We start from the raw sequence: 26,579 nt of genomic DNA, 5'->3' as shown, positions 1-26,579 counted from the left end.
TCCTCCTCTTTACTTTCTCCTAGGATAGCTGCAGAGCCACAACAACAGTTTCCCACTCATCCTGCAACCCCTGAGTTCCCTCAGGAAGGCCTTTAGGGCCTCTGACCTGGTTAGAAACCTTCTGGATCTCCAAATGCACAGAGTGGAGCAGGTCTCCTTCAGCCACCATTTTCCTGGCATGGTCATTGAGTCACAATTCCTCAGTGGGAGCCAGTGGGCCCATGCTCTCCAATCATCAGCATCTCTCTGTGAATTTCATTATCCTGCTTTTAAATATCGTTTCAGACTAATTTCCCTAGGGCAATTGTAAAGAAGTATGAGCTGCAATTCCCCCAATCACACCTTAAGGCTTTTCAAATATGTGTGATCCTTCCCTATATTCCTTGCATGTGGTTGGACTTGATGATCTCAGTGGTGTTTTCCAAACTTAATTTTTCTATGATCTTTTCTTTACTAAGTCAACCATGTCCTATCTAAACTGCTTTATAATGTCTTGCCAGGTGCTCTGGACCACCCAGGAAAGTCCTCCTGAGATAAATTGAGGGTCAGTTAATGTTCATGGCTGGGTTTCTCTCCAACAAACAACAGGGGCAGAGAGCTCTCTTGTCTGCCCCATTCATATTTTACCCCAAAACCAAAACTGCAAGTTCTATCAAGTAGGGAGACCCCAGTGTGAGCCAGATGACATCTGGAATCCACATTGAAATACTTGTGTGGGGCAGTGTTTCAGCTAATGTAGACTTGGGGATGATTAGAAAGAGAGCTCAAGCACCATTTTGAAAGTTGTTTTCCATTTCAGCCACCTTCATCCTCTATATTGAAGCCCATGGAGGAAACAAAGGAAGCCCTCAGTCCAGCACTCCATGGTCCTTGTGGGTCCTTTCTAACTCAGGGTATTCGATGATTCTATGCTTTTTATATGGTCCATGTGTTCCACTTTCCATACTGAAACAGAGTGGTGTGCTTTACTGCAATGAAATGATTTCTGTGGGACTTGGGACTTAACTTCAGAAACTCCCCATAAATAATTCACATTCTACCTCCTTGCGGGAAATGGAGTCATTGCCCAGCAAATATGAAGGGCTGTGTAGATTAGAAAGAATTCTGTTGAGTTGGTGTTGGTTTTTATTTTCTTAACACTGTCAAAACTGCTCCCAGAACCCATTTTCACCCATTTCCAGCCACTTCGAGGTGCATCAGAGAGTCAGTGAAAGCATCCCTATGGTGTGTCTGTAATGCTCCAGCTTTCCCATCAGGAGCAAGTTGGAGTAAGTCACAGAATGGCCAGGGTTGGAAGGGACCTCAAGGATCATGAAGCCCCAACCCACTTTCATAGCAGCCCAGGCTGCCCAGGGCTCCATCCAACCTGGCCTTGAACACCTCCAGGGATGGACGGGGCATCTACAGCCTCTCTGGGCAGCTGTTCCAGCACCTCACCACTCTCTCTGTCAAGAACTTAAAGTCTTTGGGGTTACGTATAATTTGGTGGATCCACAATGATTTACACAAATCTGAGAAACTCTGTCTGGTCAGAGTTTTTTAATACTTTTGCCTAAGATCAACAAGTCCAGCTGTTGCCCCATGCCCACTAAGCCATGTCCCCAGTCAAGGTGAGTTGCTGTAGGCCCGTGTCTCAAGGTATCGGTGGGCTCAGCAAAGCTCCTTCTCTTCCATCCTTGCATTTCCCAGTGGAAATTCTTGCTCTGGTGCAGCCCACGTGGCCGCAGTGACACTACAGCATGGCAAGGATGTGACATGCATGGGCTGAATGGAATAGGGAGGAGGGTGGGGAGTGCACAGCCAGAGTGAGGTTTGGAAAGATGTCCTGGAAGAAAATGAGTTTGGAGCTGGCTTGATTTGTTCAGGATCAGGCAGCTGCTTTAGGGTTCTATATTGGAGCAGGTTGCCCAGAAAGGTGATGGAATGTCCTTCTGTGGAGATATTCAAGACTTGTGGGGAACTGCTTTATCAGGGGGGTTGGACTCGATGATCTCTCCAGGTCCTTTCAACCCCTGCATTTCTGTGATTCTTTACTGGCAGTCCCTGCTTGGGAGAGTATATTGTGGATGTAGATTGCAATTCATAGTTGCAATTCATAATTGTAGCCGCGTAATTGCCATTGTAATCTTATATTTATGAAATATGTATCTATAAAGAGTGCACACACCATGAGAATGTGTGTATATAGATATAAATATACCAAGAGTTTTCACTTCGAGCAAATAAGACTGTGACTCAGCTGCACTGATACCTGTGTGCAGATCCCGATAATTAAAGGGTCACTTTATCCAAATCCACCTTTTCCATCCGCCTCTGATGCACTGTTATTTATTCTGGCTGTCCATCTGCTCCTCCCACTGCTTTTCATTTCCATGCAGATTATCAGAGAGTACAAGTTATTTGAAGGTGGAAACACCTCAGAACTTCTTTTCACGAACTGGGGATTTGTGTTATTTCAAACGCAGCATTTCCATCTGGAAACGAGGTCCTGCAAGACTCAGGATAGAAGATGGAGTTATGGGAAGAGCCTTCCCTGGCTGGGAAGGCCATACAATAAGTCGTGTTGTGATTCAGGCAGAGGAGACACTCGGTCTAAAATTAATCCTGGGATAAAAACGCATTAAGGGAAAAAGCCTCTGTACCTCCAACCTGATTGTGCTGAAGGCCTGCCCCATTTGGAGCCAGCTGTGGCAGCTTGATATCCCCTGTCCTGGGGATGGCAAAGTTTTGGTGCTTAAAAGTAATTGCAGGAAGGTTTCCTTTGGCTCAGCCAGTGGAAATCACCCAGCCCTCCTCAGCAGAGGTTGCTATATGGGGATTCAGCTGAGGTTTTAATTGAAAGACTGGCAGAAACTAGAAGGATGGATTAAATCTCCCATGGCAAAGGAGAGATTAAGTATGTCAGACACAATGAGACATGGAATCATAGAACCACTGAAGTTGAAAAAGAGGTCTAAGACCTCCAAGTCCAACCCAATCCACCCCCACCATGCCCATAACCACGTCCCTCAGTGCCACAGCTCCATAGTTCTTCACCACCTCCAAAGATGCTGACTCTACCATTCCCTGGGCAGCCCGTGCCAATGCTGACCACTCTTTTTGAGAAGGAATGTTTCCTAATACTCAACCTGAACGTTCCCTGGCACAACTCAAGGCCATCACCTCTCATCCTATTGCTATTACCTGGGAACAGAGGCCTCCTCACTCCAACCTCCTTCCAGGCTGCTGTACACAGCCATGAGGTCTCCAGGCGTAAGCATGACCTGGCATTATCAAATACTATCCTCAGGGATGAAGAACCACTTTGGACATGGAAGTTGGCTTGTCAGTAAGCAGGTAACCTCATAGCTTCCAGCTTTATTTCAGATGCTGTGCACCAGGACAGAGAGGGAGAATTTTGCTTCCCCAAACCGAGGTTTTCCTGGAGATTTATGGCCCTCAGCTGGTGGCTTTTGGCACAGCACTGCAGAAAACATTGGTACGTTCCTGTGCTGACAGTTCTGTGCTTGCTCTCCCAGCTCTGCCACCCACAACACTCACAAAAGCCCCAAATCTCCCTCATCCTCACCCTGGGCACCTGCAAAGCCCTCTCTGGACACACACCAGCTCAGCCCTCACTGCTGCCCAGCCAAACAACGCACGCTTTGCTTTGCCAATTTATTTATTTTGCCATCTCTACCCCTATAAAGCAATTCTTCCAGCCTCTGAAGCACTCCCTGTGCAGTTGCTTTACCATTTGGCAATGCTCATTTCCAAATGCTTTGCACATTGCCCTCTGGAAGTCACCCATTCTACCCATGAAAAAACATAGAATCATAGAATATCCAGAGAGGCAATGGACCCATAGGGATCACCCAACTCTCACATGTCCCATAAACTCAGGGAAATCCAACAAATTCAGCACATCACCATTGGGCCCTCCTTTGCTATGGGTCTATTGCTATTATCTCTATAAGGGCTCATGCCAGCCATGCAGTGATGCCAACCTTGGCATTTGTGGGTCAAGCAGGTGAGGATTTACTGTTGCCCAGGACACTGAGAAACTGCCACTAGGTCTCTAAAGAGCCAAAAATCTCACAGATATGGGCTCTGAGAGACTGGAAATCATGACTGGAAATCATCCAGCATCTTCTATTCACTTTCCAGCTCTGCCCCCAGATACCCCAGGGTAGAAATAGGCTGCCCAGGGAGTGGTGGGGTCATCATTCCTGGAGATGTTCCATAGCCATGGAGATGTGGCCCTGAGGGATGTGATTATGGGCATGGTGGGACAGGTTGGGCTTGGACTTAGAAACTCTTTTCCAATCTTAATGGTTCTATGATTCTATCACCTGTTTATGGATCGTCTGTTTTTGGGTCCTTCGTCCTCACTGACAAGAAACAGAACCCACTGATGAACGACACTTCTATGTTTATGTATATAAAGGCTTTTATAGGCCTTGAGAAGTCTTTTTTTAGCCACGAGATGGCAGCACAAATTCATCTTTCCTCGGTTTGTGACACCGTGCGGCTGAAAGTCATTGCAACACCAAGGAGAAACCGGTGGTGTCACCCCAAGGACAGACAGAGGAAGGGAAAAACATCCAACCTGCAAACTGCAGGTCTGAGGACACTTCTTGTATCTTTCCATCACTTTCCATCACTTCACCGCTTGCAGTTTCAGCATCCACTCATTGCACGTGCTTCTGGTGTGCTGCATTTGCCTGTTTTTTTCAGGTCCTTCATGTAGTAACAACAGGGTGCCTTCTAAACCTGCTCTGGACACCCAGATTCCCTCCACTCAACTCCCCTCATCATTTGCCGTGTTTTATAAGTAACATCCCTTGCACATCCTGGATGATACCCACTATGCAAGCAGACACAGTGGGGAAAAGAGTTCAACAGTGCAAACATGCACAGCTCCGTGCCAAAAAATTGTGCTGCAAGCATTACATGAACTAGAGAAGCTGCAACCCAGATGGTGCCTTCATTGCATGACGGCACAGTCATGTGCAGCTTTGTGCCCCTGTGGCACCAAATGCGTTCTCCACTCACCACAGATGCATGAGGGCTTGTAGAAGAAGGCATGTTGAGCCCCAAGCCAGGAGTTGGCCCACAATACCACCACACTTCTGGTGCAATAGAAGCATTGGAAACTCATTTCAGCTTTTCCAAGTACTCTCTATCCAAAGCTTACTGCCATGGCAGCATTTCTTGCTGCCATGTTCGAGGTTCAGACAAGAAATGTGCAGCTGGGGACAGACGTCCAAGTTCCCCAGTAACATCACCGAGTTTTCCTAGGAAATTGGGCAGCCCTTACCATCATCGTTGCTCCCATCTCTGCTTTCTACCCAGCCTTCATCCCACTGTTGAGTTGCCTGTGGAAAAGGGGAATCAGAACTACATGATCGTTGAGGTCTCTTCCAACCCAAGCCATTCTTTGATTCAGTGACCATGATGAGGAGGCCGCTGGGTTTAGAGAAGGCAGAGCAGAGTGAGAGGTCATGGCCCTCACTGATGGGTCCCCTCTCTTCCTCAAGTACTCAGGTGCATCAGAACCTTCTAATTTTAAGAACCTCTTGGTAAACAATTGCTAAATTTAGTGCCTGCAAGAGAAACATTAGCTTTGTTGTAAAGGCTTAACTGCTGGTGATGGAGCAGAGGAACGAGGAGGCCAGGTGGGGTTGCCCCACTTGGTTTTCCTGCAGAAAGGAGGTGTAAATTAGAAGACCTCACACAAAGGGAGCAACTCGCAGACTCATTTGAACATCCAGCAGCTGTTGACCTTGCCAGTCCCATTTGGCTCATTGCATGATATCACAGCAGGTTTTGCTTATGGAGGAACTCTTTGAGTTTTGTTGAGAAATGCTCGGCAGTCCTGGAGCAAGGGCAGCCCTATGGAACCGGATGGTGGAAGAACAAGGTGACATCCTTCTCTTGTGGGGTTTGTACCCAAAGCCAAGAAGCAAGCCATAGAGGGGAGACCCTTCACTCTTCCCACCCCGACACGGTTAAGCAACGTGACTCCCAGCCCAGATGCTTTGTAGGAAACTACCAGGAGAATACACACACTTCTCTTGGGGCAACTGATGCCAAAATAGACACATTCTTCATTTTGCTCCGTGAAAGGTCCTTTGGGCAGCAGCCAATCTTACGGATAAATGACATGCAAAGAGATGAAGCAACAGCTTAAGCACGTGTCTCTTCTTTATTCTGCAAACTTTTTTATCTTTTGGAAAAACATTGCTTAGACATTATAAAACTATGCTGATGACCACATTTTGCTCAGCTGACTTTGAAAAGGATTTATGTGTCTAAGAAAAAAAAAAACCTCTTGTTCCAGAAGGCACTCTTAGCAAGGTCAAGCCAAAATCTGGCTAGTTACTAGCATCTGTGCATACTGACACAGCTCAGGGGATGCTTACATTGGAGAGAGTGCTGCTGTTCAGCAGGACATGCAATTAAAGCATGAAGCAGCAAATGGGACATGCCGTGTACAAGTCCTCATGGAAGTTGTTGTCCCAGGGGAAGAGCAGAGCTCAACACTGTTGGGGTTAAACAGAACAGCTCTCAGCAGCAAGCTGCTGGCCTAGATATACCATGGTTTGTATATCCCTGCATCCTGGGTGAAGCTTAAAGCTGGCCTGAGTTACCCAAAGCCATCCCTCTGAACCCCAACAGTTTGGGGGATCCCAAGAGCTGCAAACCCCACTGATCCATCACACCTGACTGCACCAGCCTCGTCTTTAGGGCATACTAGAGGTGAGAACTGCTGCTGTTGGCTTACTGTTGAACAAAGAAACACATGGGCTGGCAAATCCTTGCCTGTACAGATGGAGAACCCTTCGAGGGAAACAAAACATGCACACACACACACACATATACTCTAGTGACTGAAGCTAGAACCCATTTACAAATAAACAAGTTTCTTCTCAGGAAGCCTGTTTTGGTCAGAGGAGAATTCTCTTGCTGAAAGCTTGAATACAGCACACAGATGGTTTCTCATTTATCACAGTCCTGTTAGCTTTGTACCAGCCAGACCTCTTTCGTCCAAATCTTGTTGCTGGAATCAGAAAACCCCAGTTCTGAGGGATTCAACCATCCAAAGCAGAGTTTACATGGTGTATTTCTGACACTGGGCAAACACAGCTGTTAATTTCCATGAGGGTCTTTGGGCTCTAATGCAAACCAGGTCACCTCTCCACCCTGAAATTCTAGCCTGGCTGTTTTCTCAATTCTAATCACATTCAGTCAGGCTTGTAATATCATCTTAATTCACTCACACCAAGTCAGTTCTCAGATCATTTTCCTTATAAATTCCACTTCTTACCCACCTTTTTCAAGTACATTCGAGGGAATTTTCGAAGTCTGACTTGCTCAGTACAAGAGCTGTCACTGCCTGAGGTGCTCTGCAGGTGAAGTTGTGCTCTCCGGGTTACAGAAGGAGAAGCTGCTAGGCTCAAAACCAACCCCTGCCAGGTATTTCTTACCCTTGGCATGGCGTTCAGTGTCCTCATGACTGAGCAGCATGCCTGCACAAAATATGGAAAAGGAAGGAGGGAATATGAAGGGAAGGAAGGGAAGGAAGGGAAAGAAGGGAAGGAAGGGAAAGAAGGGAAAGAAGGGAAGGGAAGGGAAGGGAAGGGAAGGGAAGGGAAGGGAAGGGAAGGGAAGGGAAGGGAAGGGAAGGGAAGGGAAGGGAAGGGAAGGGAAGGGAAGGGAAGGGAAGGGAAGGGAAGGGAAGGATCTATTCAACCAGTCTTCAGACCTCGTCTGGCCTGGCAATCCCCCAAAAAAGCAACCTAAATCACCATCTCCTAGCCACTAGTGTTGCTGCAGAAGAAGAGTTTATCATGAGAATAAATCTTGCTGGCAAGCTGGGAGCAATTAGACTGACCACAGAGCTGATCACAGAGCTGATCACATAAAGGAAGGGGTGTATCAAAGGTTCTAGAACGTCGTCTCCTGCTGGAAAAAGCACCGATGCGAAAGATGCAGCACCCCTGCAGGGTTAGTTGAGCTTTCCCATCTTGAGGAGAGATTTTGTCCTTACCTCTATAGAGAAAACCCCTCTATGTGGACTAAGAGAAAATCTGGGATAATTGAATTTTGAGAGATTTAATTTAAATCCATGTCAGATACTATACAGAGGCTCCAAGGGATATATATGTATTTTTTATCCAGATATAACATGACATGCTTTCTCGTTCCTTCAAAAGTCAGTGGCAATGGTCTTGACCGCCCCTGAGAAAACTCTTCAGTATCAGTGGTTTAATTTAGACTTCTGGGCTCTTCTCAGGAGGCAGGGGCTGAAAACCTCACCTGTTTTGGACACCATTGCCCAACAAAATGTGGAGTTTCATCACAGGGGAAGTTTGAGAACGCATCTTCTCATGATCCTCCTTCGAGCACACGTCAGTTTGAATGAAGTTTTCTATTTGGACTGCTTACAACTCCAGCTGTAGATTATGCTCCAGCTGTATCTACATTACCAAAGTGGGCACGACCAGAGTGTTTCAAGAAAAAAGCTCAAGGAGGGAAGGTTTAGATTGGATGTCTGGGATAAGTTGTTCATAGAGAGTGGGGAGGTGCTGGAACAGCTGCCCTAAAAGGCAGTGGATGTCCCATTCCTGGAGGTGTTCAATAACCAGGTTGGATGGGGCCCTGGGCAGCCTGGTCTGGTATTAAGTGTGGAGGTTGGCGGCCCTGCATGTGGCAGGGGGTTGGAGCTTCATGATCCTTGAAGTCCCTTCCAACCCTGACCATTCTGTGATTCTGTGACTTACTCCAACTTGCTCCTGAGCCCCTAAAGCAGCTGCTTGATCCTGAACAAATCAAGCCAGCTCCAAACTCATTTTCTTGCAAGACATCTTTCCAAACCTCACTCTGGCTGTGCACTCCCCACCCTCCTCCCTATTCCATTCAGCCCATGCATGTCACATCCTTGCCATGCTGTAGTGTCACTGCGGCCACGTGGGCTGCACCAGAGCAAGAATTTCCACTGGGAAATGCAAGGATGGAAGAGAAGGAGCTTTGCTGAGCCCACCGAGGCTCACTGATGCATACCTTGAGACACGGGCCTACAGCAACTCACCTTGACTGGGGACATGGCTTAGTGGGCATGGGGCAACAGCTGGACTTGTTGATCTTAGGCAAAAGTATTAAAAAACTCTGACCAGACAGAGTTTCTCAGATTTGTGTAAATCATTGTGGATCCACCAACTTATATGTAGCCCCAAAGACTTTAAGTTCTTGACAGAGAGAGTGGTGAGGTGCTGGAACAGCTGCCCAGAGAGGCTGTGGATGCCCCGTCCATCCCTGGAGGTGTTCAAGGCCAGGTTGGATGGAGCCCTGGGCAGCCTGGGCTGCTATGAAATGTGGAGGTTTGTGGCCCTGCCTGTGGCAGGGGGTTGGAGCTTCGTGATCCTTAGGGTTCCTTCCAACCCAAGCCAGTATATGATTCTATGACTCTAAGACAAGCCAAGGTTAAGACTATCCCCAACGAATTTCCACACAAAACTACAGAAAGGTTTCCACGAAGGCCCACAGCAGCTGACAGGCAGATGACACCGAGTTAAATACACAGTGATGCAGAGGGATCTCAGTGCTGACCTACATAAGGCAAACGACAATGTCTCTAAGGCACAATTCCTTGAACACATATCAATCAACTGATACACAGAATCATTCTCAAAATCTCCCTACTCCAAATTTTGTAGATAGGAAGAAAACCTCTGTTTTTGACATCACTGAAAAAACACGTAATAACTGAGATGACTATCCAGAAAGCACCGAATCATGCAGTCTTTTTATTACAACATTTATTTTAGTATAGAAGGCACTTACAATACAGAAAGGAAAAAAAAATGATAGGCACTGAAAGTGCAGTTAGAATTAAAATGACAACAGATCAACAGACAAAAAGAGCACCCTTCCCTGTTAACAATACAGCACACAGAAATGAAGCTATTGATGACCGGGCTTTTAAAACAGGGCTTTTTTTTTTTTTTCTTTTTTCTCTTTTTAATAGGAAAAGATAAAGGCTGTTCTACTGTGAACTGAAATAAAAATAAAATAATAGTAATTAAAAAAAAAAAAGGAATCTCCTCCACACACCTGGAAAATGAATGGGGAGTTGGTGGTGGTTGCAAACATGGGGCCTTTTAGCTCCGGCACTGCAGGAGGTCCTGGTACATCTCAATGAGGTGAGCAGCCTCTCTCTGCCCAGAAAGCACAGCACCGTGGGTAGTGGAATAATACTTCCTGTGAGTGGCCTCCCCTGAAAACATCACCTGCATCGGCTGGAGGGGATAAGAAAAGTGGGAAAGCTCAGCAGAGCTTACTGAAAAGTATGCACGAGGCAAAAAGGAGATGATATTTTTGTGCCCTCCCGCATCCCCCATGAGCTGATATGCTATAGGTGTTCATAGGTGGCTACTGAAGCCCCAGTGTGGTGTGGGACAGGCTTAGCACATCTGGGAACATGCAGCTAACCCTTTCTGGAGGGCCTGCATGTGGTTCTTGGCAGAGCTGCGGCACCATCCCAGCTCCCACAGCCTCAAACAAAGCTGCTCAAGTCACTGAGCATCCAACTTCCGTGCTTTCTGTCCTCTTTGCTTCCCCCAAATCACACCTCAGACTTCTGGACATTAAAGATTTATTTGGGAATTGCAACTTCGGAAGGAAAGGCAGCCAGATCTCAAAACCCACAGGGTGAAACAGCGCCTTCTCTCTCACATCAATAGTTCAGTGCTGGGTAAAATTGCTCCTCGTTCACTTTTGAGGATTTCAGATCCCACTCTTCCTCAAGAATGAATGTGAAAGGTTCCTAAAGCTTCTGCTATCTTTTTTAATAGATTTCCATGCTGATCAAAATTACATGGTGGCTCTGGGTGCTTGTATGGCTGTTTGGAGGCTGCATATCCATCAGACATTGTCTCTGGATTTGGATGGGGTGAGTTTGGATTAATTTATTATTGCTTATAAATTGAGCTGCAGTAATAATCTCCATGTGTGCTCTCACTCTCTTTAAGAAAGTGAAGACAGTATCTGGGGAACAAATCTCTCTGTCCCCTGCCAATGCACAAGTCTCTCAGCCAAGGACTGGATTTCCATTACCCTCTCCTGCCAAAACATAAGGATTTCCTAATATGCTCCTCTGAAATATTAAGACCTAGCCATTAGCAGGGGTTATGCACTTAATGCTGTATATTCTGTGTATGCTTTAAATCAGAATAACTTTTCCTAAGGAGCTCTGAACAAGCTAATGATCCCAATCACAATTTCAGAAGCCACCTGGAAGCTCAGCTCTTGGCTCTTCTTTGGGAGAGGTAGGAATCCCAAGGTGTTGGGATTCCAGTCACTAAGGAGGTAAAATCCTACATCCATCACTTGTCCAGATGGGTATAAAAACATGGAAAACACACTACTGAAGGCCCCAAGAAACTCTCTCTTTCAATCTGCCTCCCAGAAAACCCACTGCCCAGTGTCCTATTAGTCTTCTCGTCACTCAGCTGATTCGGGCCATACTTACAGTAGTTTTGGAGCTCTCAGCATAAGGCAGTGGCTTAGCAAGTTTCTCCACGTCGGCCCCGCTAGACCCAACTTGGGTGTAGGAGTAGGATCCACGGAAATTGGGATTGCTGCCCCAGGAGGACCGCAGGATCCGACGAGGTTTTGGAATGTTTGGATTCCCTGGATGGAAGGCAAGAGGAGAGAAAAAGTGAGCCTGCATTCAAGAGAAAACATCTGTGCAAGTTGTGAGTGGCTTGTATTCAAAACACATCCTGGCAGAGCCTACAGGCTACATGGAAGAGAACCTCAACCAGATCTCCTTTCTAATGCTATGTTCCAGGTTTCTAAATAACAGCATCCCTCTTAACTCCAGTCATCCACTCACAGCCTCACATTTTAGGAAAGATTGTTAAAACATACAGAAGAGATCTGGGAGCTCCAGAGAACCCAGGACACATTCTAGGTGAAAATATACAGCATTCCCTGCTTTCATTCAGCTTCTATACCCTGGTGGTGATCAAGCAATTCATCTCACCTAATTTTAGGTATCTAACTGGGTGCCCACTCTAAACTGGATGATAAAGTAGTCTCATAAGAGAAACTCCTCCAAAAAGAACAGTAATAAGATGAGAAGGCAAATCCTCATTATGCAGGTGCATAGGTAAGCCTGTCAGAAAGTTCTCAAAGCCTGTATTACTCAGTCTAACTGCTACTCAGTCACCACCCAAAAACAAATCTAAACTCCAGCAGACCCATTCTGTGGGATGCACGTGGCATGGAAAGGAGAATGATGCTGGGAGGAAGGTTTCTAGATTGCTGTAAGATTTCAGTGTGGATGCAGGACATGGAGGTGAGGGTAGCTGAGAGAAAAAATTCTAAGAGGCAAAGTGACTGAGAGTTGTCACAGCTTACACAGCTCCTGTGGCTGCTTCAGGCCCTGGCTTTGTAACATTTCAACATGCTTAGCCTAGCACAAAGACTATCCAAACTCTGCTTTCTTCATCACAGCTTAGAGTGGGAGATGCCCAGCTCTAAAGATTAGTGCTACTTAGTTCTACTAAACAGTCATTGTCTTTAATTCCTTAAAATCAGGAGCAAATTACTGCCATGGTTCAGTTACCACTTCTTGGAGTACAATGTGCCTACCAAAATGATGAAATATAAGGCTGAAACATAGCAAAGGCACCTGGGTGGCTTGTTACTGTACCCTGTGAACACTTTCTAACCACTAATACACAGATCAAAATATGGCACAGACCAGCAAACAAACACACCCTACCAACAAATACACCCTATAAATGAATGTTGTTTCAAGACTGAGCATAACAAAGGCTCCAAAACACGCTCCTCCAAGAATCATCAAAGCGAGAATGCCTGGGATGGAAGTGAGAAGCCCAAGGGAGTCTGAGAATAGGGAGCTCTCAGATGCGTCAAGGAAATAAGTTATCTTGTTTTATTTTGAAGGGCTGTGGGAAAGCTCAGGAGAATGCACCACAAACACCATGAGAGGACACAACAGCAAGCAGTCATCCATCGTGCTGCATTACAAGAAACAATCATACAAGTGAAAGGAGTCTCTGCAGTGGGCTGATGATGCTTCTCCTGCATGTTCTTCTATTCCACTGCCAACACAGAGTCAACATGTAAAACATGCCAGTAGAAAGACAGTTGATAGAATCATAAAATACCCCAAGTTGAAAGGGACCCAGAAGGATCACCAAGTCCAACTCCTGGCTCCACAAAGGACCAAAGAAACATCAAGTTTCTACTAATGTAGAAATACTACAAGCAGTGAGATGATGGCTTGTTTGATAAGGCCACATATTTGAAAGACTGAAATTTGTTAACAAAATAATTTTTGGAGTCGTCAGCTCAATTAACAGTGGTATAAATCCTGTAATATTTGATAGAATAGTCATTCGAACAGGTAAAAGCAACAGCTTTGCATCTCTCTTGTGTTTCCCATGGATGATTATGTGCCACATACACACAGAAGCAAACATCAGCCTTCCCAGGAGGAAATTATTCTTCACATAGCTCCTTCCATCACAAGGGAAACCACAGCACAGCAACACGAAGCACACAGATCTATCTGCCAGCACGGACCTAAGGAGCCCTGAGTACTTTATATGGCAGCTGTGTAGAAGAGAAGCCAATCTCCTTCCTCAGCACCACACTGTGTGGTGCAGACAGCTCTCCTGAGATCCCCTAAGGTTTTCCTTTAAGGTTCTTCAGCACACCAGACATGATGCAAATGTCTCCTGTTAAACCTCTTGTGCTGCTGTTTGCAACACAGAAACTACAAAGAGTGGCAGACTCTTTCAAGGAATATATTTAATTGGGCTTTTTCAATCTGCTTTTAAATAGATGGATAAATATGGTGCCTTTGCCTACAGACAAAAGTAACAACCAGCACAGATGTGGAAACTTGTAAGAACTGAGCACTCATTCACTGTCCAGAGATAAAACGTCTAAAAAAAGAAATCAGCCTTCACTAAAATAGGACACATTTTTTATGCCACTGAGTCCCATTTGTGAAGCTGTGGAAGATAAATTCACATGCTTCCAACAGTCCTCTCTTCATTCTGCACATTCACTGGTTATGGGACAGATATGAGACAATGAAGCATCACAAAATCAACATATACCTATCAGCTGAGACACCCAAACTTTGATTATCTGCCAGCAGAGCATCTAAAATCCCATCAATGTTACAGAGATAGGTGGTACTATCTCTATACATCAGCATCCACAGGCAGCAAAGGGATATCAGGACATCTTAGATATCACACAGTATGGCACAGCACTGAAAAGAGATCCACTGCCTTTTGGAGAAATAGAAGGGGCACAGGCAGGACTCCTCAGGGCATCTCCAGCCTAAGCTTGGCAACTCAGAGGGAGCAGGCCTGCAATTATACCTTCTGGCATCTAATGCTCAGAGCTTAGCCAACAAAGAAAGCAAAGAGCAAGACCAGTAATTGCCTGGAGGCATCCCATTTAATCAGCTCTACAGGAGCCTGCAGCCTTCTGTCATCCAGTTGTGAAGAGCTCTGACTGCCAATGGTTCTGAGGCTAGAACAATCCCAAATGTTTTTATCAGCAAAGCCAGATAAGCCCCAGCACTAACCTGCAAGTGAAATTTAAGGTCACAAAGGTATGTTATCTTCTCTTAGAGAGAAATACTCAGCATAATATAACACTCTAAAAGAATGGATTGACCGTAGAGCATGTCCAACACCCTCTGAAGCCAATGGAAAGGGCTCCACAAGCAACAGACCAAGGAAGATCTGAACTACCTTACAGAAGAGCCTCTCTTTCCACCCTGAGGAGCAAAGTTAAAATTAGGAACCCTAACAATTATCCCCAAAAAACTCACAGGTGGGCTTTTGTTGTTGTTTTGTTTGTTTGTTTGCTTGGAAAAAAGTGGAACAAGTCATGCTATATAATGGGTGATTCAAGGACAGGCTGGAGACTTTTGCAGTCTTAAGCACAAAACGTTCACTGCAGGGCGAAGCTCAGTAATATTCCATGTGAATTTCTCCAGGGTTAGATAACCCAGGATTGGAGGTTGAGACGGAAATCATTCAGCTAAGAGTCTGATGGACAGTGACCAGGTGCAGCATCAGCTGGAACAGCAACTGTAGCACGTACCAATGACTCAGTGCCAACCTATTTCCATTCCAGGAGGAAGAGAAGAACATCCAACACACACAAAACAATAACAGCAAAGGAGCACAACAAGGAAGAGGGAGAATAGGAGAGTACACTCCCATCGGCCAAAGTAATACAAAGGCAAGGAATCAACTCTCTTAGATAAATTGAAATGAAAAAGGTGATTTAAGTGAGAAGAGCTGCAGCAAACAAGGTTGTTTATACTCTCAGGGAGACGTCAGCACTAGAACTTGGCTTTAAAACCTCCTGCTGTGCTTCCACAGAGCAGCAGCTGGCCTGCTGAAGTCAAGAGGAATGAAGGCATGTGTGTACTGCTACTGTGACGTGACGTAGGGATACCCAACACCACTGAAAACAAACAGCTCAGGAAACAGAAGCTGCAGCAGAACCACAGGGCCATCATCCATCACGGATGTATCACTGAGAAGAATGAGCCAAGGATTCAGTTTTGGTCCCCGCAATGGAGTTTGTGAAAACAAAGTCTAGCCAATGTTTTCTAAAGAGAGTACTAAAATGGTCAATGGTCAGCTATGCAGGCAGTCCTCAGCTTCCAGGTCCCCTTCTGTAGATCTCTGCCCTGACAGCAGCAAACGGTCTGTAAATGCAGGGGAAAGCTACACTCGTGAAGGCAAATTTCTTCAATTAAATAGAGATCGTGGACAAGAGGTAAGGCTGGAAACTCACTGGGTGTTGAGATTTGGGTAGCATGAGGTAATAGATATAAATAGGTTAAGTGGGGGACTTGTTTCTAGAATAAAACATATCTAATCTTGAAGGACGCTGCTCTTACAAATACTCACAATTTGTGATTAAACAAAGCAGAGGATGTGGAATCTTCAAGCACTTCAGTCCACCACTTCCTGAGCTGGTTATCAGCCCCTCTGTATAAATAGCTTCCAGGCACACCCAAGCAGGAGCTATGCTGGAAGCACTTACCCAACCCAAGCAGAGCAACATAAGATGCCAAAGAACTAAAAATTACTCTAGCACACTTCCTTCCTAATGGTTATTCAACACCCAACCCCCATTCTCCCACTCTTCTCCACTCACCCAATGAACCAGGGCATGGCTGACCTGTAAATTTCCGTAGCATTTCGGTGCAGGTTTCAGCCACAGTTTCATCATCACACTTCTCCATGATCAAAGCCTCTTCTCCACAGATCCAGCCGCTCAGCACGTGGCCGTACCGCTCAGGTGGGTAGAGTACATCGAAGCTGCAGATCTTCTTGTACCACAGCTCCTCTGGGTAAGTCAAGCTCTCGCTCTCCGCCTCATCTTCCCAGACAAATTGGATGCTGTTGCATTCAGAACTCCAGAAAGGCTCTTCGAACTCAAGGAAAATCTTGTCAGTGGTATTGATGCCCAGTTTCTCAATGGCCATCACCTTCTCCTCGGGCAAGCGGGGATGGAACAGGCTCTCGTGGCGTTTCTTCAAGACTCCCAGGGACACGGTCACAATGACGTGGTCAGCTGGGATAAACTCACAGTCCTCGCACTCCACGAAGACATTGGAGCCCTTGTCCTCCTCAGGGAGGTCACTGTTGTGGTCAGCCACTCTCTCAATCTCTTTGCTGACCGACTGGTTCCAGTGGATGCATTTGACCGGCTTGCGGAGCTGAATGACAGATTCAGGAATGGAACGGGCTAAAATCTCCACGATTTTAATGAAACCACATGGAATGATGTGATGAGCCCCAGGGATCTCCGTCCATTCCCCAAATTCGCTGAGCGAGACCTCATCCATGCTGTGGGAGCTGCTCTCACAACTCTCTACCTAAGGAAAAGCAACACAGAAGCAACGTTGCCACAGAGCAACTCACTTTGCAAGGGCAAAAAGCAGATGCTTAAGCTGGGAATCCTGAATCCCTCTCTTAAAGCGCATTATTGTCACTAGTAAAAAAGTGTTCTGCAAGATCTGATGAAATCTGTCCCTTAACCTTGCTTCTAGTTAGAGAAAACACTTTGTTATGATCACAAGCTGCACTGGCCTTGGTTGCATTGACCACAGTTCCATCAGCCATGGTTAAGAGATGATGTGTCTTCTTCTGATGACACTGGGTTACAGTTCTGACTGTCTCCTAGCATTAAAAAACCACAGCCCTGTCCAGGACTCACTGTTTGGCACTCCCACAACAGAAGCTGGAGCTGTGTTAATCGGATGCTCTTCCCCATGTTAATAAACGGCCTCTTGAAGAGCCAGGAAAAAAATTTGGCAGCTATTTCTGCTGTCTGCAGCTTTCAACATGCTGTCAGTCAGCAATCAGCAAGCTAAGGAGGTGGCAGCACCCAATACAGAAGGAACTAAAGGAGACAGGAAAGGCAGATGTCAAGATGTGAGACACTTGCAATTGGCTCTCTTGATGTGATTATCAAAGCTTTAGATCCACAACCTGTAGGTCAATGTTAGCAAGAGCATTAGATAGAGATGCAGCTTGCATCAATCCCTCAAACAAAGGCAGAAATGTTTGGTTTGCCTCATGATAAGCTTCTAATAACAATGCATAGCACACAGTGATCTAAGAATCTTCAAATCACCATTATTCCCACATTGCAGTTCTTTAAGCATTTTAGATGAAGGGAACTTTACAGTTCCATGCCTTACCCTTTCACCCATTTTCCAGGTGCTTCCACACTTTGAAGACTACCTTTGGAAGCTTGGAGCACCCTGATGCAGGGCAGGAATCTCCATGCTGGGCTAAGACATCATGCAAACAAGTCAGATAGCTTTTTAGGAAAAGGTTAAAGTTGCACTAAGTAGCTCACAGGCTGCTCCTGGGACTGTATCAAGATGGTTGCCCCAACCTGAACAATGCACAGGGAAGGATTAAGTAGGAACTGCCACTGGGCCACACTGCCAGCAGATATTGAAGATCTGTCCTCTGAGTCTGCTGTGCTTCTGCCCCATCCGTGCCACTCAGGGTCAGTACTGCTGACCTGTGCCCTGGGTCACACAGCAGAGCCACTCGTCTGGAGATGAGTGACTCATTATGGAGATAACAGTGATGGCTGTTGGGTTATTTCAACCATGAAGGAAAAGGGCAAAACAGTTAACAGGGAGAAAAACAAGAAGCTACCAAGACCATGCTTCAGCTGAAATACTGGTTAATTCTCACTTTCTCAGCAGCCACTCTGATCTGAGAGACTTAAGTCTCAGAAGCTTTATTGTTCTCAGGTGTTTATATGAGAAAAGAATTGCAAGGGCTGCAGAAAACACTTTGGCTGTAGCAACCTGTAGAAGCCACAAATGCCACCACCAGAAGAAAAACAGGAGTGCATCAAATGAATAATATCATCTGCACTGGTAAAACTGCATGAATAAAATAGTAAGTAACTAGTCATTAGGTAATGGAGCTGCCACTCTACACAAGTTCTTCATTTAGGATTCTGAGATATCAGGAAAGTTTTATGATGCCCGAGTTCAAATCTCAGCTTTATCACAGACCTCTTGGGATACTCTTAAGTCTTTATCTCTGTTTCAGTTTTCCCACCTAATAACAGTGAATATCACATACTTACCCATGTGACAGAATGCTGCCTGGCTCCCCTGCCTCATTTCATAAGCCTTTAAGTCATTATAATTGAAAAAGGAATGACTGTTACACTTTACTTGCTTGATGCAGCTTTAACTCCTTGTCCCACAGAGATCTCATTTAGGCCAAGGCATCAAGGAGATAAAAGAACTAGGGAAGCCGTGAGGAAAGATGATTAGAACACTGGTTTATAAAATCTGCCTTTGACTTTATTCCTTTACCTTTCAAAATGCTTTCCAGGGATTTCTTCAGCAAATCACTCACACCAGAGATACATTTCTTCTGGTCTCTGAGATATGGGCAGAGGCAGAAGGGGGTAAAAGATATTTGGTGGGATCACGGGGTGCCAAGTGTAAGGCACAAGACAACATATTACTAGAAGAAGATGGCAAAAGAGTAGCTCCAGGTATAAGAAAACCTTAAATCCAACTAGAAGATTTAACATGACGTAGGAAATCCCATTCTAATTAAAAAGCTAGAAAGCTAAGAAAAAAAGCAACAAATGCATTGTTTCCTACAGCCCACTGTCTCAGCATATGTCCCAAGAGGAAAGGTTGTCCATATAAACAAAAACCTGCCCAACAGCAAGAGCCCACAGACAGTGATTCCTCAGTGATGGGACAGAAGTAAAAACAATGAAACAACAATGTGTGCACACACCTTAAGGTACTGCTGGATCATGGCTAGTTTCAACCTCTTGACAGCCTCTGTGTCATCTGGATCAGCCTTGACACGTTTCCGGACTACATCCCGTGTGAAGACACCCACACTATTCTGGCTCTCAGCATTGACTGGTTTACCTCGTTGGAAGAACTCCTGAGTCAGGTTATAGACCTGTAAGAGATGGGACAAGGAAAATGGACATTGTGATTCAAAACAGCATCCAAGCCCCCAAACAGGACGCTTTTTCCTCCATCCAAATCCAGCATGTTCAGGTTACCTTCCCTTGCCAATCTCTGAGATTTAGTTCATTACCCTGCTCCAACACCACGTGTGACTGCACCCACAGCTGTGCCGGGTAGAAGGAAGGAAACAAGACTTCCCTCCAGGCAAAGACAAATGGCCTAAGATAATCACCCTTACTCGCCAGCAACAGCCTACTCACCATACTTCATTATTAAGTTAATATTAACTATTAAGTGATTATTTATTGGAACATGTGTTTTCTATCACTTGCAGAAGAGCAGGTGACGTAGTCCATTCAAAGTCCTCTTCCACCTCTGTGTCCCAGGTGCAGTCCCAGATCCCTGACATTTTTCAGCCCTGGATTTCCACTCTATCAGCTACTTAAAAGCAAGGAAACAACCATCCACCTTGGCCACTTGCTTGTGGCTGTCCGGAATATGTCAATATTTCTGCCTCTTAAGACTCTCAGAAGAGCATGCATTTGAATCACGGCTCTTCATCTCAATGGAAAAACTCTGAGGAATCTTTTAACAGAGGAAAGCTTTTAAAAAGTGCTTCCCAGAAGGGCAACTCATCCCATTACTGACTTGTTTGCCCAGAATGAGTCACTGTCGTCACCATCCCTGGAGGCTGGGGACATGGTTAGTGGGCATAGTGGTGATGGGTTGACTTGATGACCTTAGAGGCCTTTTCCAACCTTAATGATTCCATTCTCTCACTTACATCTCTGCTCAATTTTTCCCATCTAAGTTGGTTTCACTAAAACTCATCATCTTTCTTTGGAGACAGATGAATTAAGCAAACTGAAGGCTTCAGCTCATAAATAAGTGCTTGGCAGGCAGCTAGCTGTCCATCAAAGGCTCCAACAGCCTTTCATTGTCTACTGATACAGATAATTAATCATGTTCCAGCTTCCTTCACCTCAGTGCTCCTCAGAAACTTGACTTCCCCTGGGGTTTTAGAAGTACTGTGAATTTCAGGAGGCAAAACGGAAGAATAATGAAGATGGGAAGGTGCTGAGAGAAAACATACAGGAGTGGTAGGAAAAAGAGAGAGCAGGTCTGTGAGTAAATGGAGGAGAGAACAGATGAGGACAAGTAAAGAATGAGGAGAAAACTGACAACAAAAACATAGGGGAAAAAAGGGAAGATAAAGTGTAAGAATAAGAAAAATGAGTGGAGGAGCTGAAGATAAGTGAGACTTGCAGACACTGAGACATTAAGGCTCTCTAAGGAGATTTCCAGGTGAGAAAGGTGAAGACCAATGCCCTTTACAAAACAAAGGCTTCCAGCAAAAGAAAGGGAATGGTATCTTGTCTATCTCCTAGAGACAGCAATGGAATTTGGCAGTTTCAGCACCCCATTACTCTCAATCTATAGATTCCCAAGGCCCAGACCATCTCCAGCAAGTACAAGCTGCAAGGACCTTGAGTCAATGCAGCTCAGCTTCCATAAGCTGATTGCACACTATAAGCAGATAACACGATCACAAGACAAGCAAAGCTGTGTTAAAATCCAGCTACCATTTGGCCAAAAGGATACGTGAGCCATGGGTATGTTTTTATTAACTGTTGTACTCTTCATTGCCCAACAGAGAAAAGAGCAGAAATGCCCCCAACTCATTGTGCTCACCAAGGAAAGCTGCTCCTATGGATGTCATCCCATCAATCAGATAATGAATGAGCATGATTGGCACCCAGATTTACTATTTTTTTTCCTCAGAATCCCTGTTATTTCAGTGCTTTTATCCATTATCAGGAAAGAAGCTTGATAATAGATGACAGCAAATCCCACATCGGGACATCCTACATCTGGGTTCAGGCAGTAAAATTAGCCCAAAAAGCACTACCAGCAGAAGCACAAGAAGTAGAATATCTCAAGCAGCTACACATTATAGGCACATTTCATCCCTAGTTCTGAGGATCTACATTCAATCCTGAGGTTACATGGGATTGAAGATGAAATACTAAAATACGATCAGGCGTTAATGGAAAGGGCATGATCCTACAATGGCTTCCCTTCTTCTGTCTCCTTTCTGACTTGCTTGGAAGCACCCAATAACAGGGGTCTTTGAAGGGAATGTGGGCTCTATCAAGGATGTCCCCTCTATTACCTACATGTGTTTATACGTCAGTGCTCACTTACCACAGGAAGAGGCAGTTTCTTAGGAAGAACAAATCTAAATAAAGAAGCTTCTCAGGGCTGAAGGAGGTCAGGAAAGCACATCCCAAGCCACACTTCTTCCTGTCAGTGCCAGTGATGATCCATAGCATTGCCTTTTCCTCACTTTGTTAAAAACTCAAGTGATTTAAATCCCCGGTCAGCCCTAGACCTTGATGGAAATAGGCTCATGTTGTTACTAGGCCAGACATCTGCCAGTGCAAAAGAAAGGCAGGGAGGGAACTCTGACTCTCCATGGCCCTTTGGTCCACCTCTCTAAATAACACAACACACTGGAGCTTAATTGGAGATGGCACAAAGCCCAGCACAGGGTGGGGGTGTGAAGGGTGAAAAACTTTGTCATTCTTTGGCTGCATCCCTCCCCAGTGCACAGGAGAGAGATAACAAGGCCATTAATTAGCTGATAGTTAAAGAGAGAGTTCCTGAGAAGCAAATCATTAGGGACCATGGCCTAACTGAGAAGTCTAAGTAAAAATCTACTGCTGGCGAGTAGAATGCAAAACACACGGGCAAGCATAGTGCATTTAACTGAAGCTCACCACCTCCCTGCCATCCTTCACAAATACCTGGGAACTGGCAATAAATGCTTGTTTGCAGAGGAAAATGAGGACTAAATAGTGACAGAAGTGACCCATCTTAACTCTAAGATAGGCTGTCCTCAGTTACACTTTTCCCCATGCACACACAGATACTCAAGCTGCATACATAACCCCGTCCTTCCCACTCCTGCCCCTTTTCTTTGTGGGTCACACATAAGGAAATAGAGTCCTAAACACTTCTCAGCCCCAGGCTCCCCAAATCATCCTATCCAGAGCAGAGAGAAAGATGGGAAGACCAAGAACGTGTGGCATCACACCCTGGTGAACCAGCCAGTGGCACTGAAGGATGCGGTTAGTGGGCATGATGGTGACGGGTTGATGACTTGCTGATCTCAGTGCTCTTTTCCAGTCTTAATGATTTTATGATTCAGTGCTGGTGCACAACTTTTTCTCCTTTCTTTGAGGGCAAATGGACCTCATGGACCTGAATAGTGCCAGTGCTGCACAGTGCAAGGTCTGAGAGTCTTAAAACAACAGTTGTTCTCAGCTAAGACAGACTCTCATAGGAAACTTTCTGCTATAAAATGAAGATGGCTCAGCTTCCTTGTAACCAGATAGAGGCTTCTGTGAGGCACCCTTTCAGCTGTTAGAAATCCAGGCTACTGCAAACAAAAAGAAGCAAAACTCACATAGAAGCAGAAGCCAGCCAAAAAAGATTGGATAAGTGCCTGGAAAAAGCCTCAGCACTCTCCAGATGAATTAGTGAGGCTAAGTTGGAGATACTGGGATACACTGCTATTCACACAGGGGGAATTCAGTATGCAGAGGAAGACCTCACCTTGTTGGCTGCAGTCTCAGTGATCCCATATCTCCAAGTGAAACACTTGAGGGAGATCCTCTGTGCTTTGCACTCACTTGAATGTGGTATCCAAATGACAAAATAACTGAGACTAGAGAAATACACACGGAGAAGCAGAGGTGGAGGCACGCAGAAGAGCCTAGGCACATGGCTGCAGCAAAAGGAGAGCAGTCTGAGAGCATGGGAAGCAAGCATGCTGTGCAGGGGAAGGCAAGCGTCTGAAGCTGTGACAAATTTAGCCTCTGTCCATTCAGGACTACATTTTCCACTGTTAATGCCAGTGCTCCATCCCTGATTAGGCTCTGCATCATTTTTTTTTTTCTTTTTTAAGTCAGGACAGCTTGTGTCAGTCACAGCCTTTGCTATACGAGTCTTTTCTACAGGGGGAGATGCAGCCGGAGAGATGATGTTGGACCAAGGCTTCAGGAAGGGTCTGGGAGTTCCTATAAGGCAGAGCAGGAGCCTGATGACAGGGTTTGGTGATCTGTAAAATGATTGTTTGTGTTGGGCAACTTCACAGTATTCTAACACCTATCCTAGGAGACAGAATCCTGTCTCCTAAAAGTGAAGAGTGGCAGAACTGAAGACCAAATTTCTACTGCTTCTTCCCAGCACCCATTTCATCACCAGAGAAAACAACAGGATATTGGGCAGCTGGGACCAAAAGGAAGTTGGAATGGACTCTTGTGAAAAATGCAATAAAAAAAAAAAAAGAAAAGAAAAAAAACAAAAGTGGGGTAAGAAGGAGGAGAGGAAAAAAATAGAAAAGCACCAGGCTGACTCAGCACATGTAAACAGAAACATTCCCTGCACTTATGTCAGAGGAAAAGGTTCCCAAAGCCGCCTGCATACTGCACATGTTCCTGTCTTCCCCCTCACTGAGGCATTTGTATATACATACAGTCTTTTTAAGTGGTGATTTTCAGGTCACAGAAACCACTCTTCCTGATGGGTGCAGGGAACAGCTCAGTCTGCCCTCTTAACTCAGACTGTCCAATCTGACACCTTGGAACAAGAAGCTAAATAAAAACATGGGCTGCCCTGCAAGAAATTCGAGCACGTTTTGAGGGACTGAAGAGAAAGCAAAGCAGTCAGAGGCTGCCTGATGTCCTCTCCTTGGGTAAGCTGTCCCTTGTAAATTCTTTACTGTAGAGAGTAGCTGTAGACATTTTTACAGTTCATAAATGCGAAACCATTCTCTGTTTCCTAGCAATAAAGATATCCTGTGGCAACGATAAGCTAATTACACGCTGCATACAGAAGATTAACTTTAAATGTGTTGTTCTCTCATGTCACTGGCTGCCTCCTTTTTCTTGCTTTAAAAGGAAGGGCAGATTTAGCAAATTAATCATTTTTAAAACACTGACACCTTGTTACAGCCTCTATCTTACTGACTGTATCTCAAAGCCAAGTAGCTCTCATCTTTGTAGTCCCTTTTCCTTTCAGAGTCAGCACCTGACACCCTCCCTTTGGTGGAGACTTTCTTAATCATCTCTGAGATAGGATGATCACTGAGCAGTGCAAGGAGTTGGTGGAGTTTCATTTACATAAGTAATGCTGCTCACGGAGGTATTTTCACTTACTTCCTCCTTCTCTTCGATTCTTATATGCTGTTAATCTTGCTCCACATATTTAACCCATCTTTCTTTCTGGCTGGTTGTGGTTCTGTTTTGACCCAGTAGTCTGAAAAAGCAGCTCAGATGAATTACCCCCGCTTACATTTGTCCAGAATGATCTCCTTTCCATGCTGAATTACTAAATAATTCCATACTAAATTCCTAAGATTGCTAAATTCCCCCTATAATGAGGCTTCTTTGAAATTCCTATGACTTTTCTCTAAAACTGATATAATTCTGTGCCATCTCATCACAGATTGCAGTTTAGAGCCCCAGGATGTATTACTAAATTCTTTCCAAGTGAAAAATCCACATCCCTCCTCCACATTCAGTTCTTAATAATTCTTTACAGGCTACAGTGATTTTTCTCTTGGAGACTTTCTAAATTTTGATGGACAGATTTTTAAACAGAAACTATCCAAGGGTAATTCACCCTACTGTGTGTTTATCCATGCATCTGATGCTATGAAGTTCAGTCAGATGAAAATTGAAGGTTGTGGGCATGCCTACAGACTGATGAAAATAATAATGTTTGGCTGTGATTTGGATCACAACTGTGTTGCCCAGTTAAATCAACGTAGTGTTGGTGATTCTCGTCTAAGAATTTAACACTGCCTTACAGCTTCTTCAGCAGAACTTAATCTTTCCATTAAACATTTATTTCCATTTCCATCTTGCAGTCTCCCTTTCAATATTTTTAGGTTCTGCATGTGTAATTGTGCGGGTTTTTTTCTCCTGTTTGGCTCTTCTACCACATCCTGAAGACCTCTTCTGTTCAGTGTATATGAGTAAACACTGAGCACTGAGCAAAAAAAAGTTAGAAACCAAAGCCAATGCTGGCCTGAATCTACAATAAAAGATGTCCTTTCCCTTCTGATGCAGGAAAACTTGCAATTCCTACGACACAGAGTTGACTTTGGCACACTGCACTGTACACTATGGTATTTATAACATCAATAAAATGTCACAGGGCTACAATGTTTAGCTGGTTGTTGCTAAGCTTTTGCATTCTGCTTTGTTTAGTAATTTGATCCCTCCTCTTACCCTTTTCATTAAGTAGCAACTTTCTAGAGCAGATGATTGGGTCTCCCCAGCAATCACTGGAAGCGATTAAATTGACGTCGTGGAAAAATTGTTCAACAACAACAGTAATCCCACACCAGAGACAAACGGGTTGTGCTTAAGATGATGAGCAAAAACTTAGGGTTGATTTTTTGAAAAGAAATTCAAGACATTACTGGATTTCTACCTCTGTAGAAATAGCAAAGGCTCCCAGTGTTTCATGCAGAACTACAACCTCACCTAGTAGTACACAGTACAAGCTCACACTGAATACCAACCTCGTTGTATAAATCACTGAATTCTTCAACCACATCTTTTGGGATCCTCTGCCCGTTGTTGGTAAGATGATAAGCCACCCCATTCTTGGAGTAAAGACTGATCCGGCCAACGCTTCTCTCACCATCAGTAGTCTCTTCAAGTAAACCATTGTCTTCTGCTAGATGATAGACTGGGTTTCCATGTGAACCATGAATCCACGTAGCTCCCAGTTCAAAAGTGGCGTGCCCTGCAGGACAGTAAATAAAGCACACCAGTTTTGGAAGCACATTTTTTTGAAAGCATGAAGGGACGCTTCCAACAAAGATACATTACAGTGACACTCCTCTGATACTTAAGGTGAAATACAGAATCCTTTAGGTTGCCAGTTCCTACCATCATTGTTGTCAGCTGCTCTACCTTTGCTACCCTGTCTGTCTAAATCATCTCTCCTAATCCTAAGACCT

At 44.9% G+C, this 26,579-nt stretch overlaps 1 protein-coding gene and 1 long non-coding RNA gene across 3 annotated transcripts in view; one reads left to right on the top strand and one right to left on the bottom strand.

Moving 5' to 3' along the window:
* The first annotated feature begins 7,968 nt into the window (after positions 1 to 7,968).
* On the top strand, positions 7,969 to 26,140 carry LOC128080373 (uncharacterized). Of its 2 annotated transcripts, none has more exons than XR_008206630.1 (3): positions 7,969 to 8,475; positions 10,836 to 10,933; positions 23,563 to 26,140. It is a non-coding gene; the product is annotated as an uncharacterized LOC128080373 (long non-coding RNA). The 2 variants fall into 2 exon arrangements; XR_008206629.1 differs by lacking the exon at positions 23,563 to 26,140 and adding an exon at positions 15,178 to 15,503 and having other exon boundaries at positions 7,970 to 8,475.
* The window catches only part of SMOX (spermine oxidase), a 45,465-nt gene continuing 28,668 nt past the window's right edge, over positions 9,783 to 26,579 (bottom strand). Inside the window, exons 3-7 of the mRNA XM_052682469.1 lie at positions 26,136 to 26,362; positions 19,356 to 19,529; positions 16,240 to 16,939; positions 11,513 to 11,673; positions 9,783 to 10,280 (exon numbers count right to left, since the gene is read on the bottom strand). Coding sequence (XP_052538429.1) covers positions 10,143 to 10,280; positions 11,513 to 11,673; positions 16,240 to 16,939; positions 19,356 to 19,529; positions 26,136 to 26,362 — 1,400 coding nt within the window. The 3' untranslated portion in view covers positions 9,783 to 10,142. The remainder of the gene's footprint in view (positions 10,281 to 11,512; positions 11,674 to 16,239; positions 16,940 to 19,355; positions 19,530 to 26,135; positions 26,363 to 26,579) is intronic.

This window comes from Tympanuchus pallidicinctus, unplaced genomic scaffold (genome assembly GCF_026119805.1).
Source record: "Tympanuchus pallidicinctus isolate F22 unplaced genomic scaffold, pur_lepc_1.0 scaffold2, whole genome shotgun sequence".
NCBI lineage: Eukaryota > Metazoa > Chordata > Aves > Galliformes > Phasianidae > Tympanuchus > Tympanuchus pallidicinctus.
The sequence above is the reverse complement of the archived record's forward strand: the minus strand, read 5'-3'. Positions and strand labels throughout refer to the sequence as shown.